Source organism: Bactrocera dorsalis, chromosome 1 (assembly GCF_023373825.1).
Source record: "Bactrocera dorsalis isolate Fly_Bdor chromosome 1, ASM2337382v1, whole genome shotgun sequence".
NCBI lineage: Eukaryota > Metazoa > Arthropoda > Insecta > Diptera > Tephritidae > Bactrocera > Bactrocera dorsalis.
The window spans coordinates 31,751,950-31,769,888 of record NC_064303.1 but is presented as its reverse complement, the minus strand read 5'-3'; the positions used below and the strand labels follow the sequence as shown (position 1 = coordinate 31,769,888).

General features: G+C 29.2%; 1 protein-coding gene across 1 annotated transcript; it reads right to left on the bottom strand.

Moving 5' to 3' along the window:
- Window positions 1-228: 228 nt before the first annotated feature.
- On the bottom strand, window positions 229-14,103 carry LOC105223381 (lipase 3). Its single transcript, XM_011201097.4, has 3 exons — window positions 12,121-14,103; window positions 2,291-3,034; window positions 229-1,139 (listed from the first exon to the last, which is right to left on the bottom strand). The coding sequence occupies exons 1-3, from the start codon at window positions 12,262-12,264 to the stop codon at window positions 750-752; spliced, it is 1,278 nt and encodes a 425-aa protein (XP_011199399.2). The 5' UTR covers window positions 12,265-14,103; the 3' UTR covers window positions 229-749.
- Window positions 14,104-17,939: the final 3,836 nt, after the last annotated feature.

The window sequence follows — 17,939 nt, the reverse complement described above, 5'->3', positions numbered from 1 at the left end:
AAAAAATTATACATACCTTTTTATTTGATTTTTATTAATCTAAAATTATTTTTCGGAAACCTAGAAGTCAATTTTCCAGAGTAACCTTACTAAGGTTTCAAGTTTTTGAAGAAAATAATAATTGTTCTGAAACCTGGAAGTCAATTTCACTCTCGTAACTTTCCTAAGCTTCGAATTGTTGAAGAACCAGTATTATTTTAATTTATTACCATTAATAAAAAACTGTAATTTATTAAACATTTATTTTTATATATTTTTTATTAGTTACTCGTAAAAAGCGTTTCATTTAGTCAGCGTAAATACTTAAAAATAATTTATTCGTTATACCTACATCAAGTACATACAATTCACACATGCATACGTATTTTGGAATACATATTCAATAAACACTAAATAATATTGTCTAACTTCTTAAGCGAAAAGTTCACAAACCTTTGAGTATTTGCGTATGTATATATAACGCCATTAATTCTTTCACTTAGTTTTCGTTTTTTATCTTTTTGGTCTCACAGCTTATGAAAGGTACATATAAATGTCATATATTAATTAAATATTTAAATATGTTTTCTTCGTTTTTTTGTTTTTAATTTGTTTAGTTTGATTATTCTACCTATATACCTTAAATATTGCAATAATACTAGAATCATACAAAAAACAAAATATTTACAAACATCACTTATGGTAAAACCTATACAACGAACACACTTTATTTGTGACTATTCAGCATTTTCCTTAAAGGAAAATCAATTTCACAAACTTTGCAGCTCATGTCTGGCGATTTTGTCAATTATTCTATCGTTTATCACTTCTTTCACATTAATTGACCACAGGAAGTCATAGTGGTTCCAATCGTCATAGGGTATGCGATAGAGTTCCACGCAAGGCAGCAGTGTTGCTAGATATTCCACATCCTCAACCGCGGACATGTAGTCATTGTTGCTGTAATACATATTTACACAGCTAGATATCTCGTGGACATTGTATGATGGCGGTGTCTCTTGTTGATAGTACTTCTTATTCAATTCGATGCCGTGATCGTATTGCCGGAAATCGCCGGATGTGTACAGCTGCAAGTAGTGAATAATTTGTGTTGTGGAGGCACCGGCGGGATGAGTTTCACAAACGTGTGGCAGCAGCGTCTGCAAATAAAAATAAAAAATTTAAGCAATTAAAAATTTATTTAAAAAATTTAAAATTTTTTCAGTGTAATGTAACACAAGAAATTATTCTTTTTTTTTTAATATTTTTAAGGAAATTCCTTTTAATTTTTCCGTGTAATGTAAAATAAAATACAAGCAGAAAAGAAAAAAAATATTTGAATTAAGTTTTTATAAATGTTTAAGAAAATTCGTTCATTTCCTCAGTGTAATAAAAGTAATATAACTGATGTATTTTGGGAAATTTAATTTAAGTATTTATTATTTCTTTTTTCATTTTTTACTCCTCATTACACTGAAAAAAAATTCTTCCATTTTCTCTGTACTGTAAAATAAAATATGAAATAAAACCTAGAAATGTATTTGAATAAAGTTTTCCTTAGATATTTCTGTTACATATTAAATTCTTTTCCGTGTAAGTTTTCATGGCATTAAAAAATAAAATGTAGTTCTTCTAAATGTGTCTATGAAAGAGAAAGCATTTATTTTTTTTAGTGTTAGCTTACAGTTTAAGCAAGAAAAAATTAAAATAAATTTCAAATAAGTCTGAAGATTTTTTTCAGTGTAAAGAAAAATAAGATATTAAAAAAAAGTCTGTGGATTGCGCCCTCGCGTCGTTTAGGCGGTAGGAGGATAATCGTTAGGCATTATTATTATTAAGAAAAAGAAAGAACTTATTTTGTTTCAATGTAAGATAAAATAAGATATGAAAAAAGAAAAAAATCATGAACTAAGCTTTCTTTTTTTTCAGTGTAATAATATGAAAAAAATTTAAAATAAATTCTAAAACGTCTAAGAGGAAATTTTATTTTCAGTGCATTGTAATAAGGAAAAAAAATATTTAAGGTTTTGTAACTACAAAATGTCAGGAGTTACCGCAATTTTTTCAGTGTAACGTGAAATAAGTTATGAAAAGAAAGAAAATATTTAAATTAATTTTTTCTTTTCAAATATGTAGGAGTAAATTTTTTAATTTTTTTCAGTGTATTGGAAAAAAGTTATATGCAATTAGATCCATGAACAAATCTGACGTCTCTTCTAAATTTTGGTAATTAATATGCTAGCGATCTCTAAATAGGACTCGGATCTCCTCTTAACTCATGTCACAACTTGCCTGCATTTCCTCTACTTACATGATTCAAATGCCGCGTACCCCAACCGCCGAGAAAGTCTAAAATTCCCGAACATAGAAACCGAAATCTAGACTCCGCCGAGCACACATATTCGCATAACAGTTTCTGCATGCTAGTAATAGGCAGCAACTCCATACCGCCGAGTACCCAACTCAAAAACGAGGGATAACCCAAAAAGAGTCCACCCAATTTCGAGAGCATAAACGAATGATTGCGCATAAAGGCAATGGGCGCCAACAGATGCACAGTCTTCACTTTCTCATTATACCACGGCAGCGTGGACATGAGCACGAAGAATGTGGTGGTGCCTTGTGAATGCGCAACAAAATGCAACGCTGTATCGTTTGTCTCGACCAACACGTAATCCAGCATTGAGGCTAAATCGTAGACACCAATCTCGTGCCAACTGAAATTCCAGAAATCGGACGAATCGGGATGTTTGTGTTTGTGCTGGCGTGAGTATGTATTGCCACGCGCATTGCCCAGCCACACATCATAACCGGAATCGGCGAACATGTACGCCAGCGAAGTGTCTGGACCGTTGAGTATCCAATCGTCGGAGGCGCAGAGTATGCCGTGCTGTAGAAAGACGACCGGTTTGGAGGTGCGTGCAATGGCCGTTGAGTTGGCGGCGCCGCGTAATTTTGGTGAATCGGGTATTCGATAAACGGTAAGTATGTAATCATCGGGTGTGTGTACTGTGTGCTCTTCGACTGGATAATTGTGGTTGGATATCATTTTGGCCTGGAAGAGAGGGAAGAGCGAAATAAGAGTGGATTAAAAATTGCAGTTAAGTACAGTTAGATTCACTAACTAGATTCATACATATGTACATATATTCATATGAATGTAAGTCTAAATTTAGTTCGATATGAAAGTTGAATGAAAGTGATATTTAATTTAGTTGAATGAAAAAATGTAGAAAGCGAAAGAAAGGGATTCCATGAGATCATGGAATATTTAATGAGTGAATTATTCTTTTGTTGAGAACTACACTGATCCTTTTTTATTTTTAATAAAATAGCAAATTTTAGTTCTTCTGTTGCTATCCTGACTTATTTTAAATTATGAGGATACTATGTTCTGTATTATTTAATTATATTTTTGCTCCTGTTATTAAATATAATTTTTAATAGTTGTGCAAATATTTTTTTTTTATTTCTCTAACTCAAGCTAACAAGTGTATAAAATAGAGGTTAATGGGATTACTCTAAGGCGTCACTAACCAAAGGTTAAGTGCTCTTGGTAAGGTTATTCACAATTAGTTAAAATGGTATAAAAAAATAATACCTGCACATTTAAGTAAAACGTTAGAAGTATTCGTATTTTTTGTATAAAGATTCATAAGAGTGGAAGCGTAAATTCTAGAAAAATTTGAAGTTGGTCAGCTTTATTTATAGTCTCACCAGGGTGACTAAGTTTGCAACATCCAAAAGGAAACTTCAGAGACACTTTTTTATTTTTTTTTATAATTTACATATACATACGTGGTACATATTTCACATACTATGTACATACATACATATTCAAGTATGTATTTACACCTTCTATAACAATGTAGAATTTTTAGTTATTTTTTTTTGTTTTATAAAATAAGCATTTTACTTATAAATAATGCATTTTCATTTAAATATGTATTTATTTTGAATAAATTTTTAATATATAATTCATATTAATTATTCATAAATGTGTGATATACCAGATTAAAGTTGCTTGTTAAAAGGTACGAAGGCTAATAACCCCATTAAATATTTCGAAAAATTTAATAAAATCACTGACGCGTTACATTTTAATTGAATATGTACGAGCGCCATTAAATTTTCATTAAACTAAATGCCCAAGTCACCACCAGTCAGTCATTACAACACAATAAAATATGAATGACGTACATATGTATAAAAAAATGTGTATTATTTAATTTTAGTAAAGTGTAAAAAAAATACGCAAGAAAAGCCGCAATTAAAGTACCCAAGTTCAAAAAAAAAAATTATACAACAGCGCCATATTAAAATATGTGTCCATACATATGTAGATGTGTATACATACTTATATACATAAATACTATGCAAATATGAAATACACAACATATGTATATACATACATATGTATACTCATGTAAATGTTCGCTCATCTTCGCCAAAAAGTCGCGCACACCATAAAGTATTCGTACAATAACAATTTCAAACTGCCGATTACTAATCAAGAGCCAACCCAAGTGCCAGAGCTACGCAAGCGAAACCAAACAATAAATAAAATAAATACATAAAAAAACCACACATGGCGTATCACTTATGCAGAATGGCGTGTGCGCGGCATTGGGTGTGCAGGGGGCTCGGCCAAAAGTCCAAGCAGCACGCCGCGAGTCGAGCAATTTAAAATTGTGTCAAAGGTGCCAAAATGTTTGTGACAACTTATGGTAAAGGGGTGGAGGAGAAAGAAAAAATGAGAGGAAGTACACAAATGATGTATAGTATCTATGTAAGTAAATACCTGTATATGTATATAAGTATGTTCTTATACAGACGTCTATTTATGTGGCTATATCTAAATTTGTTTACATGTAAATATGTACAAATGTATGTATGTTTATGCAAATACACCTTTGTCACACTGGCCACTCAGGCTCAGTTGAGCTTTGCTCTCACCTTCTATGTGACGTAGCGTGTTCATGCACACAAATAACGTTATTCGCGTATTTTTTATGTAAATATTCACGCGCCGTGCACTCTTGAGTATAATTTTATTTTTTCTTTTAGTTATTATGTCATTTCCTACTATTCGTTGGTGTTTTAGTTTTAATTATCGCGGTGTTATTTAATTTTTATTGGGTTTCTTATCGAATTTCAAGAGCACGGCAGTGCACAGCTGTGATTAATTTATCTCAAATTATTTAATAATAAATTATTGAACGTTATAATTATCTATGTACATATTTATGTACATGTATGTATGTAGATATAATCTATTTTATCAATAATTTAAATAATGAAGTATATCAAACAAGTACTTTTTTCATAAAAAATTAAGTTGAATGAATTTTAATAAAGTATTAAAAAATTTCTTGATGTGGGTTTTTGCAATAAAAATCTTTGTATTTGTGGAATAAATTTTACTACAAGTCATACGAACTACTAACCTAATTATAATAACAAATGTTGTACATATATACATAAGTACATACATAATTGATTAAATTAAAAGAGCCTCAGTAATTTATTATTATTACATCGTTAAAACAAAATCCACACCTTAAATATTTAATATAATTTGCGCACATGTGTACTTATCTATATAAATATGTAATATTTTTCATAAATATGTCGGTATATAACTCTGTACTTACTATATACTTATGTATGTATGTACTTACAATCAATTTTCATTTAAAGCAATAAAAATTCATTTTATTGCAACACTTTTTCGCTAATCAAACAATTTCTTGGCTAATTTTGTCTAAACACCTGCAGACTATTTGTATTCGCCATGACTTAAACGCTAAAAATCAATTTGTTTATGTCTACAGTGTTGCGTGAAAAAATAGCAGCGATATTTTAAGGCGAAAATAATTTGAAGTATGTACAATAAATAAGCTGCTTTGTTGAGATCAAACAATAAATAAAAATAAATATAATTTATTAATTATAAAATTCATAATGTTGCCACGCGATAATAAAAATAAATTGAGAAAACATAATAATTATAAAAGTTAAAATATTAAAAAATTTGAGTATCAAGTACAGCATGTAGCACACCAGCTAAAATATCAATGTAATTTTTGAGTTGCCACCTGACTATAAATGAGAGTGAAATTACAAAAGTTTTATGTGTTAATTGCAAAAATTTAAATAATAATAAAAATTAAAATAGTGAAAATATTTTTAAATATGAATATCTAACGTAAGCAAACGTATGTAAAAAAAGAATAGAGTTGCCATCTAACTTAAAATAAAAATTATTTACAAGCTGACTGTGATAAAAGAATATAAAATATTTTTCGACGCATTAATTTTCGATTCGAAAATATTTTTTTGTGCAGCAACAGAGTTGCCAACATTTTTATATTTTTCAAATATGTATTAACTATATTATATCTACTATTTAATTTTCATGTCGCCTGATAACATCGATGTGTGCTATTTAACTAAATATTATTGTAAAAATATAGCTTCATGGTGTTGCCATCTGGTTTGAACTATGCAAATAAAATAATTAGTTGAAAATTGTAAAGTAAATAAAAGTTTTGAATTTGGGTAAATTTTTTAATATTTTTAAGCTTATACATTACTTGTGTAAAACTGATTGATATTTTTATATAAAATTTGAAATTATTTACAAAATCGTTATATGTTATTTCAACAACAATAATATCATATAACATACTTTTAAAATTTGAATGCAAATGTCAGCGCTTTATTCAAAAACTTTGCGCAACTCTGTAATTTTTCTTATAAATATGCACATTGGAGCATATACGCGAAAGTAAATATATACATACATGTGTACATATTTATCTAAATTTGTGTTTAAGCTTAAAAAAATTAGCTTGCCAACGAGTTCAGAGGTATACATACATATTTACATATACATATGTATGCACACATGCGCATATTCACATACGCTACATATGCCCTATACTAAATGCACGTATTTATGTAAGTACATAGTAATGTGAATGACCATCGTGACATTGGCAAATTAACACAGATAACACACATAACAACAAACATATACGCATACACATACATATAGTATAAGTCATAAAACCTGGTAAAAGCATACAAACATATTTATAATTTCCTTTTGACGCACTTCAAACTTTTTTTGATAATTTCATATTTAGATAAAGTGGCGTGCGATTCTTTCGCAAAGGAGCAAAGTCTAAGAGACATATAAAAGTGTAAAAAACCAAATCTTAATAAAAAAAAAGTAATTTATGAGTCATTCATAGAAAGGTGGAGATTATTAGAAAATTTGTATGTATGCACATATAGAAGTGTTCATATTATGTATACTTTTTTACATGCTAATATATGTACATATGTGTATATATGTATTTACGAATTTTTTGTTTGGATTTATTATTATTATTTTAAGCAAGTTTGTACATACATACTTATGTATATTTGTTATATAAAATTTTTATGGGTACATATATGTACGTTATAGTAATATTGAAGAGTATGTAAATATGTAATTATATATGTACATATGTATATACTATAAGAGAAATCGTCCAAATTATCGCACCCTCTCATATTTTCTTTTGTATTACATGACCTTGAAGTTTTTTTTTATCAAAATTATTTTATGTATGTGTACCTTTTTTGTATGTGTACATATTTGTGACTTGTCAGAAAACTTTTATAAAGTAGCAAGATATAAATATTTTCTAACATTCTTGAGAAATAAGCATAAATTAACACGAATATGCTTGATGCATACCTACTTATACATTCATATGTACGTATATATGTATACACATGTAACAGCATACACACAAAGCCTCGTATCAATTGATATTCTTAGCTTGTCTTTCAATTGCTATCACTTATCACTTACGTTTTATAAGGAACTGCTTGTTTATTATTCCTTTTGCTACTTTATTCTGACTTTTATATTTTTCTTCATACATTCTTACATATAAAGCAATATAAGTATTTCCCTATTTTCCATATTTGTTTACAAAATTTATTATTATTTTTTATTTACTTGGAATTTTCACTGCGAATCGCATATAATAATTGTTTACACATCTTGTGTGCAAAATTCACGCCAATAAATAGTTTTCTCTCATGCGAGAATAAAAACAAATGAAGCGAGGCATGTTTTGGTGTGTCTGTTCAATCTCAAAATAAGTTGTTGCCGCAAAGTGCTACTAAATATAAAATATTATTAACGAATTGTCGTCAGCAATCGGCGCGTAGACAGGAAATTAATTTTCAATACTTATGTATACTTTAGCGAATAATTATAAATATTTTTGTAGGTGCATATGCCAGAATTTTCCTGAAATGGAAACAAAATTTTCGAGCATGCAAAGAATGGAAATTGGCAATAATTAGTTATTCTAAATCAAAAGAAAATATTATATTCTTTGAAATTCGGTTCAGTAAAGGTAGTTTCATAATTATTTTTATAATTGCTTCTAAACAAAAAAAACACAATTTAAATTTTTGAATTTGTGAAAAACTATAATAATTTTCTTGTAAATTTTGCAGGTAATTTTTTTTTTTTTAATTTGTTTCTAAAACACATTTCTAAATACACAAATTTTTTCGAAGTAAAATAATTGGTTATTCAATTTTTAATTTATAGCTGACCTTTTTTAAAAAAAATAATGTAATGAGATGGTCAAGAAATTAGCAAAAAAAATTAAATTATTTCATATAGCTAAAATTTGTTCGTAAATAATTTCGACATCTTTAGAGTTTTATCGATTTATGTTTTAACAAAAAAATAAGGTGTTAAAAGAATTGTTTTATAATTAACTTTCGCGTTTGCGTACTTCATTCAGGTTAAAAAATAAAATATTATTTTAAATTCTTATTCCTAAACATCTTGGATTATAAATTAAGAAAATTGATTTTAATTCCAACTTCGGGCATAAAAATTAAAATGTAATTTTTAACAACGACATTTGGATGAAAAAATTAAAATTAATTAAAATAAATTTTTAAAATTAAACTTAAACTAATTAAAATAAAATTTCTATGTTAAATTTTAATTATTTAAATTTAAATTTAATTTAAATAAAATTAATTTTAATTTATAATTTAATTTAAATTTAATTAAAATTTAGTTTTTGATGCAAAATTTATGAATTATAAAATTTATAATCTAGATTAGGGCAAAATTAAAAAAAATCGATTTTTCATTTAAATTTTTCGGTAGCTTATACCTTTAAAAATAATATACTTAAATAATAAATCGATATCTGAAGTAGCTTCTGAGTTACAGTCTTTTAAATTTTAACCGGTTAGTTCTAATAGCTTTATCAGTTTATCTAAAATCTATATTTTTCAAATTTCCTTGAGAGACTGCTCGAAAAAATCTTCTAGTAGATATGTTTTTAAGATTTAAGCCTTGCAGAAGACCGGATTCAGTGAAGCATGACCTTGTTTTCCAGCGCCATCGAAGATCGTATGAATGTATGTATGTATAATATAATATTTGTTTTGTTTTTTAATATCAAAAAGTCGCTTTATTGGCTGACACACGACTTTTTAGGATCTTATATTATTTATGTTTTACAATAATATTTTATATAGTGCAAACATGTGTATGTATAAACGTTTGTATTAAAAAGAAAGTTTGAAACTTTCAATTTTCATACTAAACAAATTGTAAACAATCAATTTACAGTTAACTAATAATAATTTTAGCACGAGTTTCCAAAATTATTACTTGACCATATGAATATATCTGAGTAAAACTCTTTGTACTTACATATATGTATGTATGTACATACATATGTATGCTCGAGTGTAAAGTGTGTTAATTGGTCGTTCGAATTTTTGTTTTTTAATAAAAGACATTTTTTTTTTTAATTTTTATACTTACTAACATAGGTATATAAACCACAATAATACATACTACGTAATTTTTGTATAAGAAAAAGTATTAAAAAAAATAAATAAATAATAAATATATGTATATTTCAAACGTTTTTTTGTCAACATAAACGGCACATTTTCTTTATTACCTATTTTCTGCGTAATTAAGTAGATACATAAGTATGTACTGACATTGCCATGCATAAATATGTAACTAAGTATGTCCAACATAACTATCGCGTGAGTTTTCGAGTAAGAACTAGTATGTATACACATTCAAAATATTTCCACCAAAATAAGAACACCAATGCATGCATCTATACAAACATATGTACATATTAACCATGAGCTGTAAAACCGATTCATTCAACTCGTTTACGAGGCACACGACCACATATTTTCTAGATCATTCGTTACACGTCAAGTGGCGACCTTTTCTTGTAGGCAAGAGTCGCTCTCGCACAACACGCGATATCGAGCATATCTATGGATATGTGTATGTGTATGCGCATGTAAGCGAACAGGCCCCCAGAAATCAACCAATTGCGCTGCAGCAGCCGTAGCAGTCAACAGGAAATGGAAGTACTTGAAATTGTTTTTGTTTTCTAGCCAAGTGCAAGCTGCTGCATAGGGTGTTATAAAATTGTTTACATGTTTGTTTGCTTGCAATGGTTATGGTTGTGTGTATCAAGTGAATTTAGCAATCAAGGGCAGTGAATATGCGTTTTTACAAAAACGTATTGGGCGTCGTCACAGTTTTGATAAAAGAAAATTATTTACTTTTATATGAAAGATGTAAGTGAAAAAAAGTTATTTGTATGTTAACCCTTTAAAAAGTCTGATAACTCTTTGCAAAATTTTTTTTCATTTATGCTGAATCGTGAAAAAATTTAATACAAAATTGATAATCCTTATAATACTGAGTTTTCTAAATTTTGTTTGCCTTCGAAACACAGTTAAGAAATCGCGATTTAACTTTTCAATTACCCAGATACTAAATATGAGGGTCTCTGTGCCTATAGCTGAGTATATTGCGAAAATATACATAGGTCAATTTGTGAGATATGTGTAAATACATATTTATGAAATGAAGTAGATAATTTCGGTTAAGAACTTCACGTAGATCCATAAACCAAAGTCAATATTCCAGTTAAATTTCTACGGAAAAATTTACGAATTTGTATGAAGTCTTTATAAAATTAAGTGGTTAAGAATAGCTCTTGGATGTATGTATGTACATATGTAAAAATTTTAGCCCATAACTTGATGTATCTAAATAAGTATGAACAGTATTGAGTATATATTTTACCAAAAACTGTTACGTATGCTATAAAACTCACTTAATTTATATACATATACATATACATATAAAATTTTTGATTACGACTAGTTGATAATATGTACTTATACATATATATGCGATTAACAAACTTTTATTTGATAGGTTATTAAATGCCAATACACGTGATTAAATACAGTTCTTTTCTCAGCGCACTATTTTCGAGTTCTTTTTTCATATCTAATAATTTACTATAAAAAAAAAAAACAGTACAGTTTGAAGGTGTATTCAGAACCAATAAATATGTGCTGTGCTATTTCCTTTTCATCATGCCAGCCTACAGCTTTAGTTTACACCAAGTACTTGTTCGATTCAACAATCACTAAAATCTGCAAAAAATTAAGACTAGACTTATAGAAGGAATATATTATATTTTAGTTGATTAATATACCGTTTGGGGTCCTAAAACATTATTTAATTGTTAGAATAGTGAAATCATGAGTTTTTAAAATCACTGCCCCTCTTAGATACTTTCTTTAAAAATACTTTCATTCGAAAAATTCCTCCTCTCTTTGAAGAATTCAGATGATTTACTCGTTTTATATCAAAATGTCGACAAATAATGTTTAGTAAAGCCTGAAGATAGAAAATCTATTCTATTTTCCTTACTCTTAGAGTAAAACATCAAAATTGCGTATTTTTTGAGAGCTCTAAACTGATGAACTTTTTAAAAAGCATTCAATAGTATTTTTATATTTGTAAGACACATGGATACAAAATATTTGGTTACCGCCCGAACTTAAGCCTACCTTACTGCCTTTTGATCTGTTTCACTTTCCGTTGCATTTAATTTTTATATTTTTTTTTTGCCATACTTCTTTTACTTTTGTGTAACGTATGTACATACATATGTGTGTAATCAGCGGTATTTAAGGAATGCATAAATTACGTGCAGTAACAACAAAACATAAATAAAATAACAATTGCTTGCAACTTACCGTCACTTTGAGCGCTTCCGCTCGCTTAAACTGCATATCGAAGAGCACCAAGAGAACTGTGAGAAATGTCAGCAAACTGACATTTTGTGTGTTGTTGCTGTATTTAGCAAGCAGGCGCTGCAGTCTATTGTGCGTTGGTGACATTATGCACTTTTTGTTAATTTTTGATTTTTTTCTTTTTTGAAAATTAAAGAAAAAATATTCGTAATAGTTGCTCGCAGGTAAAAATAGTTATTTAACAATTGGGTTACTAAATTTTTCGGCAATTGTATGCTTCGTTATTTTGTTTAAAAATTGTGCAAATTTTTCACGTTACTTGTATATTTGTATGCTTCGTTATGTCTACACTATTATTTGTTTGTTGCCACGCGCATTTAACACTTTTCTTGCGATAATTTATTTGGTAAGCTCACAAATAATTGACGTTTACGCAAAATGTTATTTTTTTCAATTTCAATTTCAAATTTAATTATTAGTTATTTTGTCTTCACGTTCACTTTTCTGCGACTCTGCGCTTGTAAATAGCGGTATTTCTTGTAATATGGCGTGTTTTTTGTTGTCTCTTTTGCTCTACGCTCTTTTAGTGATCAGCTGTTAACGGCACGTTACCTTGCGGGCAGTTATGAGTCAACTAAATAAATCATACGATCGAATGATTTTTTTTTATTTGTCAGCGTTTACTTTTTGGGGTTTTCGTTTGAACGTCGGTTTTGGCATATTATTGAATTAAAATTATCTTAAATTCGTTGATATTTAAAGTTATTGCATATTAAGTTAGAGTAGTAACAGTGTTTTAGTCAGCATTTATTTGGTGTTTTGGAGAGGTTTTGTGTTTTAAGTAATTTGAATTTGTTTTACTTAGACTTGTTTTTCAGTCCGACTCCACGTTTGTTTACACTTCAGATTTCGGTAGATTATTGCGAGTTCCTTGAAGTAACTAGCGCTAAACTCGCTCAAAAACTCCTTTATATGCAATTGCAGTCGTAGTAACAATTTCGCTGTAAAAGGTTGCGACTCGCTTATAATCTTCTGGATCAGTCTAGTGTTTGCTGCTTATTACTCCTCCTAATATTTTGTAACACGAACACACAATCGACCCAACTTCAGCTCCGCCAATTATGTGCGGTCACTGCAAGTCACCTGTGCCTTTGGTCGGCAAAACTGGCCGTCCTTCACGCTTCACTTTGCTGATTTCTCCTTTCCACAACTCGTTGACTGCACGAACTCCGAAACTTGCAATGAAACCTCTTCCTTAGCTGGTTGTGCCGCGTCGTTGTCTAAGCAACTGACCTACTTACTCTGTTGCTCTGTGTACTAAGTGTAGCGCGTCTCAAATAAATTTGTAATAATACTAAAAATATTGACACGAAATTTACTAAATATAACACTCTAGCATTTGCCCGTGCTGTCTGACTATTTGCCACGGCCGGACTTGTTCGACTGTTGTGCGCTAATGGCTAGTGCTGTTGTTTTGGCTTCGGCGTAGTGCTTTGCGTCGACGGAGCCCGCTCTCACACACATTGACTGCTGTTGACTCGTTGCCAGTATGTATTACTTCTATCGCGTTTGCTGCGATAATTTAATTGGTTATTTTTTGGCTTTGGCGTTAGATTATTTTGTAATGTGTTTTGTTTATTTCTGCGTTTGATTGCTTTTTGTATTTCTGTTTTTTTTGTTGTAAGAGTTTTTGTAAACACTTTTTGGAGCGATTTTTGAAGTGAATTTTGTAAGTCTTCACGGCTGCTGGTAGTTGTTGCTGCTTTTCAAGTAATTGTTGTTGCTTTTGGTAATTATTGTTGTTTTTCAGCTGGTTTGTTTCATGTAACCGTTACTTTTTGAGTTATTGATTTTTTTGAAATTTCTTGACTGAGAATTTTTTTATTTTCGCTTTGGCTCTTATTTGGTTTTTTCTCGTTGCTAAGAAATACATTTGTTATTGTTCTTTTGTAATTTTTACACTTTATTTCACTGTAATGTACACTGCTGTTAGTTTAATTAGTATTCAAACCAATTGAAAATATATTATTGCACAGTTGCGGGCAGAAAATTAGCAGTAGTTCAAATTGTATGGCTTTTAAAATGCACACCTAGTGTGACTGCCTAAAAACCAGTGATTTTTAGGGAATAAAAAAATTACTTTTTTATCAAACCTTTTTAAATTTTAAGGGTATATTTAAACATATTTTAAGAAACAATTAAATTAATTTCGAGTTACACCCGATTTCCAAAGCTATCTATTAATAAAACCTATAAAACAATAATGTCTAGAAGAGAGTTTTCATATACATATGTATGTAAGTATGTACATATAATATATGGTAAAAAAGTCAATAATTAACAAAATGGTAATATTTAAAAAAGTGGAATTTTATCGAAATTTTGCTTGTTTTTGGCCCATTAAAAATTTATTTATGATAAAATCAAGTTAATCTTTATGGTCTTCGAGTAATCATTGCAGAAAATTTCAAAATTTGAAATGAGCGGCTATCTTATTTAAACATTTTGTTAGTTATGATTGAAGGCATATGTTATTGTATAGTATGTTAGAATATGAATAAGAAAATTTAATTCTTGTAAATTTCACCCTAGTTGTTAAAGAACAATAAATTACTTAAATAATTAATTTCATATTCAGTGCTAATTTTCTGCTCGTAGCTGTGAATTACATATTTCGGTTTCATATTTATTGTTATTGTAATATGAACACCAAACAACTGCTCAGCTGTGGCGTATGACTATAATGGACACTTCTCCCACTGCACGCTCTCACACACACCCACCATTCTCTCTGCACTAAAGTGGGTGTGTATGCTCTGCGGCTGTGTAGTTGTTGTTGATCTGGCTATTACACTTGTTGCGTTCACTATTTTATTGTTGTTGACGGTTCAGTGTGTTGTTGATAAAACAAGTTTTTTAATTTATTTATTTTTAAATCTTTGTATTTTTCTATTATTACTCACACACACATACTATTTTTGTTTGATTTTTTGTCACAGTTTGTATTGCGAAACGCGCAGCCACTGCATTCTTAATTATAATGCATTAGTGTAATATACATACAAATGTGTGTATATGCATGTTTGTAAATATGTGCATGCACAGTAGATTTATTTCTACTTTTTCATTTATATATTTATTAAATTACGCATTTTAGAATTGTAAAAGATCTGAAAGGAAAAAGAAAAAAAGTCGCAATAGTTTTTATCAAAAATGTGCGATTAATAATTTCATTGTTTACTAGGTCAATTACAATTATATTCTCATAGCGGATATAGTACTTATGTAAATGTACGTTAATATATGTATGTATATATGCATATGCATATTTGATAGCAGGATAGGTACTTTGGTTAGGCTCTTGAGCATAACAAAAACTCATTCAGAGATAAAAAAAAGTGGGTTTGTCCCTAAGCATATACATACATACATGTATTTACATACATAAGTTTTTGTATGTACGGACTTAGTTTTTGTGGAGGTCGATTAGTACTTGTAAGTGTAAGTAATTTGATAATAGGTATGTATATTTATTATAGTTGTTGTTTGATAAAATATAATAAAGCGCACACCTAGAGTGGCAGTCTGTAAAATAAAAACCACTACTGTATCAATTAATTCAAATTTATTGATATATTTATGAGACTGTAACTCCAAAACTATTTGAGATGCTGATTTAAAATTTAAACTAAATATTTTTTTTGTAAGTAATTCAGTATTTTCGAGTAATGGCTGGCAAAATTTACTGAAATGTAGTTACATTGATTACGATAAGTTCCAAAGATCGTTCAAACAATGCTACATGTTGAGCTCTTACGAGTATGCTCAGTATATGAAACTGTGAAGTTCAAATACATTTTATATAAGATTTATGAACGTATCCTTATACTAAGGACTACTGCAAACAAGAAACTTTACAACTTTGAACCTTACAAAGTGGACTGCCTCCAATGAAGATCCATATGGTCTTATCAAAAGTTTTTAGAGATATACTTGGTATTGTTAAAATTTAATACTCCTGAAAGAGTATAAATTTTAACGTTTCCAAAAGTGCACAATAGTTGCATAAACTCAATTTCAAAATCATTAACTTTTAGGGGTTACATATCTTCCTTCGAGTAAAAAATAGTACTTTTTAACAATTTTTTCTCATATAAAAAATTAAATATTTTATTAGAACTTTTTATTGTTACAAACATACACTATGAACAAAGAAATTCTGAAATTTTTGGAAAAATTGTTTTAAACTCGGCCCTTGCGACACCAGTTCCAGTGACTCCTCAAAAAAAAAGATGGACCCGCATTGGCAGGATAACTCCTTACAGGATGGTCTTAAGTGGAAAAATACGTGCTTTCGTTAAAACCTTAACTTAGAACTTAGACGAAGGAACAAAAAAATTGAAAATTGGATTTTTGGTAGACATTTTTACAAAAAAAAGAGAAAATTTAAGTGAAAATTTCGTGAATTTTTTTTTTCAAATAGTTATAATCGAAAAAATATCTTTCATCTAAATCTTTAAAAATTGTATTTCAAAGACCTGTGTAAAACTTCATAGAGATGGGTTGAGTAGTTCTTTAAATATCTTGCCAACAGACTTCAAAAACACAGTTTCGAGAAGAACACTTTTAAATGTAGTTCTAATAGTTAAACAGTCAACATATTCATCGATGGCTATAAGAGTGAAAATGAAATTTAGGCGTTTAACTTTTGAAGTATACTCGTAAATAATACTCAATATTTTCCCTTATTGATCGAATATAGAGACTAAAAGCTGCTGATAAGTGAAAAAATATGAACATCAGTTCAAAGTTTAAGGGTAGAAAGAGGCAGAATAATAATTGAACTTTCTTTCTTAACATATAATAAAAATCTTTAAATGTCGTCGAAGATTATAAGTTATGGGTGAGTCTATATACTGATCCCAAGGTCCAGAATAACGCCCATATCACTTCAAAAAATTGTTTAAAACATTGGTATACCTGAACTGAACCCTTTTACAGCAAGTGCAGTCAGTATGTTGGAACAACTGGTATTCGCTGTTCGACTCACTACTATTCAAGTCTTGTCCCTCAATTTTTGAGATATCCTTCTAAAATTTTGCTCATATCATTTTCTCTCAAATTAGTCGACATACATACATATGTATGTACATGCTAACCCATTGCGATCAAGTCGTTGGAAAACTATATATACATATTTACAAGATATTTACATGAAATTTAGTATAGATTATTGTTCCAGGTAAGAGTATAATCTTCTAACATTTGGTTCAGAGTGGACTTATGTAGCACAAAAACTGGCCGAACAAAGTCAAGATCTGCATAAAAGATCTTGTTTCCTTATAAATTAACTATAATTCGACTTGAAGATAGTTTATATAAAAGAAAGTGGCTAAGGAGAACTAGAAAAAATAAATAAAAAATCCACATGTAAAGAGTATTACTTATAGCCTCAGTGCAGCCGAAATTAACATTTTTTCTTGTTTTTACTCTAAAATCTACATTCTAATAACTGTAATATATCTCATACAGTAAGCCCATCAGCAAATGAGAGCTTAGTTCTCCAATTATCATTATACCTTATACAAAACTTTACTTTGCTGACTTTGCATCTATGCACTCCATTTCATTATGCACTTTAATTACTTTAGTCCGATTTAATATTTTAATGCGATTACAAGCACTTCCATTAATTATTTTTATTTCTTATCACCAGTTAAATATGCATATTTACATACACTTTTCCATATATACATACATGTACATATATACATACATATGTATAATGCATTATCATTTTTCAAACAAACACTATTTCGCTA

Excerpts from the sequence above, each read along its gene's own strand:
- LOC105223381 (XM_011201097.4), bottom strand. The coding sequence starts at position 12,264 with ATGTCACCAACGCACAATAGACTGCAGCGCCTGCTTGCTAAATACAGC. Across the intron at positions 3,035-12,120 it reads CGGAAGCGCTCAAAGTGACG|GCCAAAATGATATCCAACCA; the intron begins GTAAGTTGCAAG and ends CCTCTCTTCCAG. Across the intron at positions 1,140-2,290 it reads GTACGCGGCATTTGAATCAT|ACGCTGCTGCCACACGTTTG; the intron begins GTAAGTAGAGGA and ends TTTTATTTGCAG.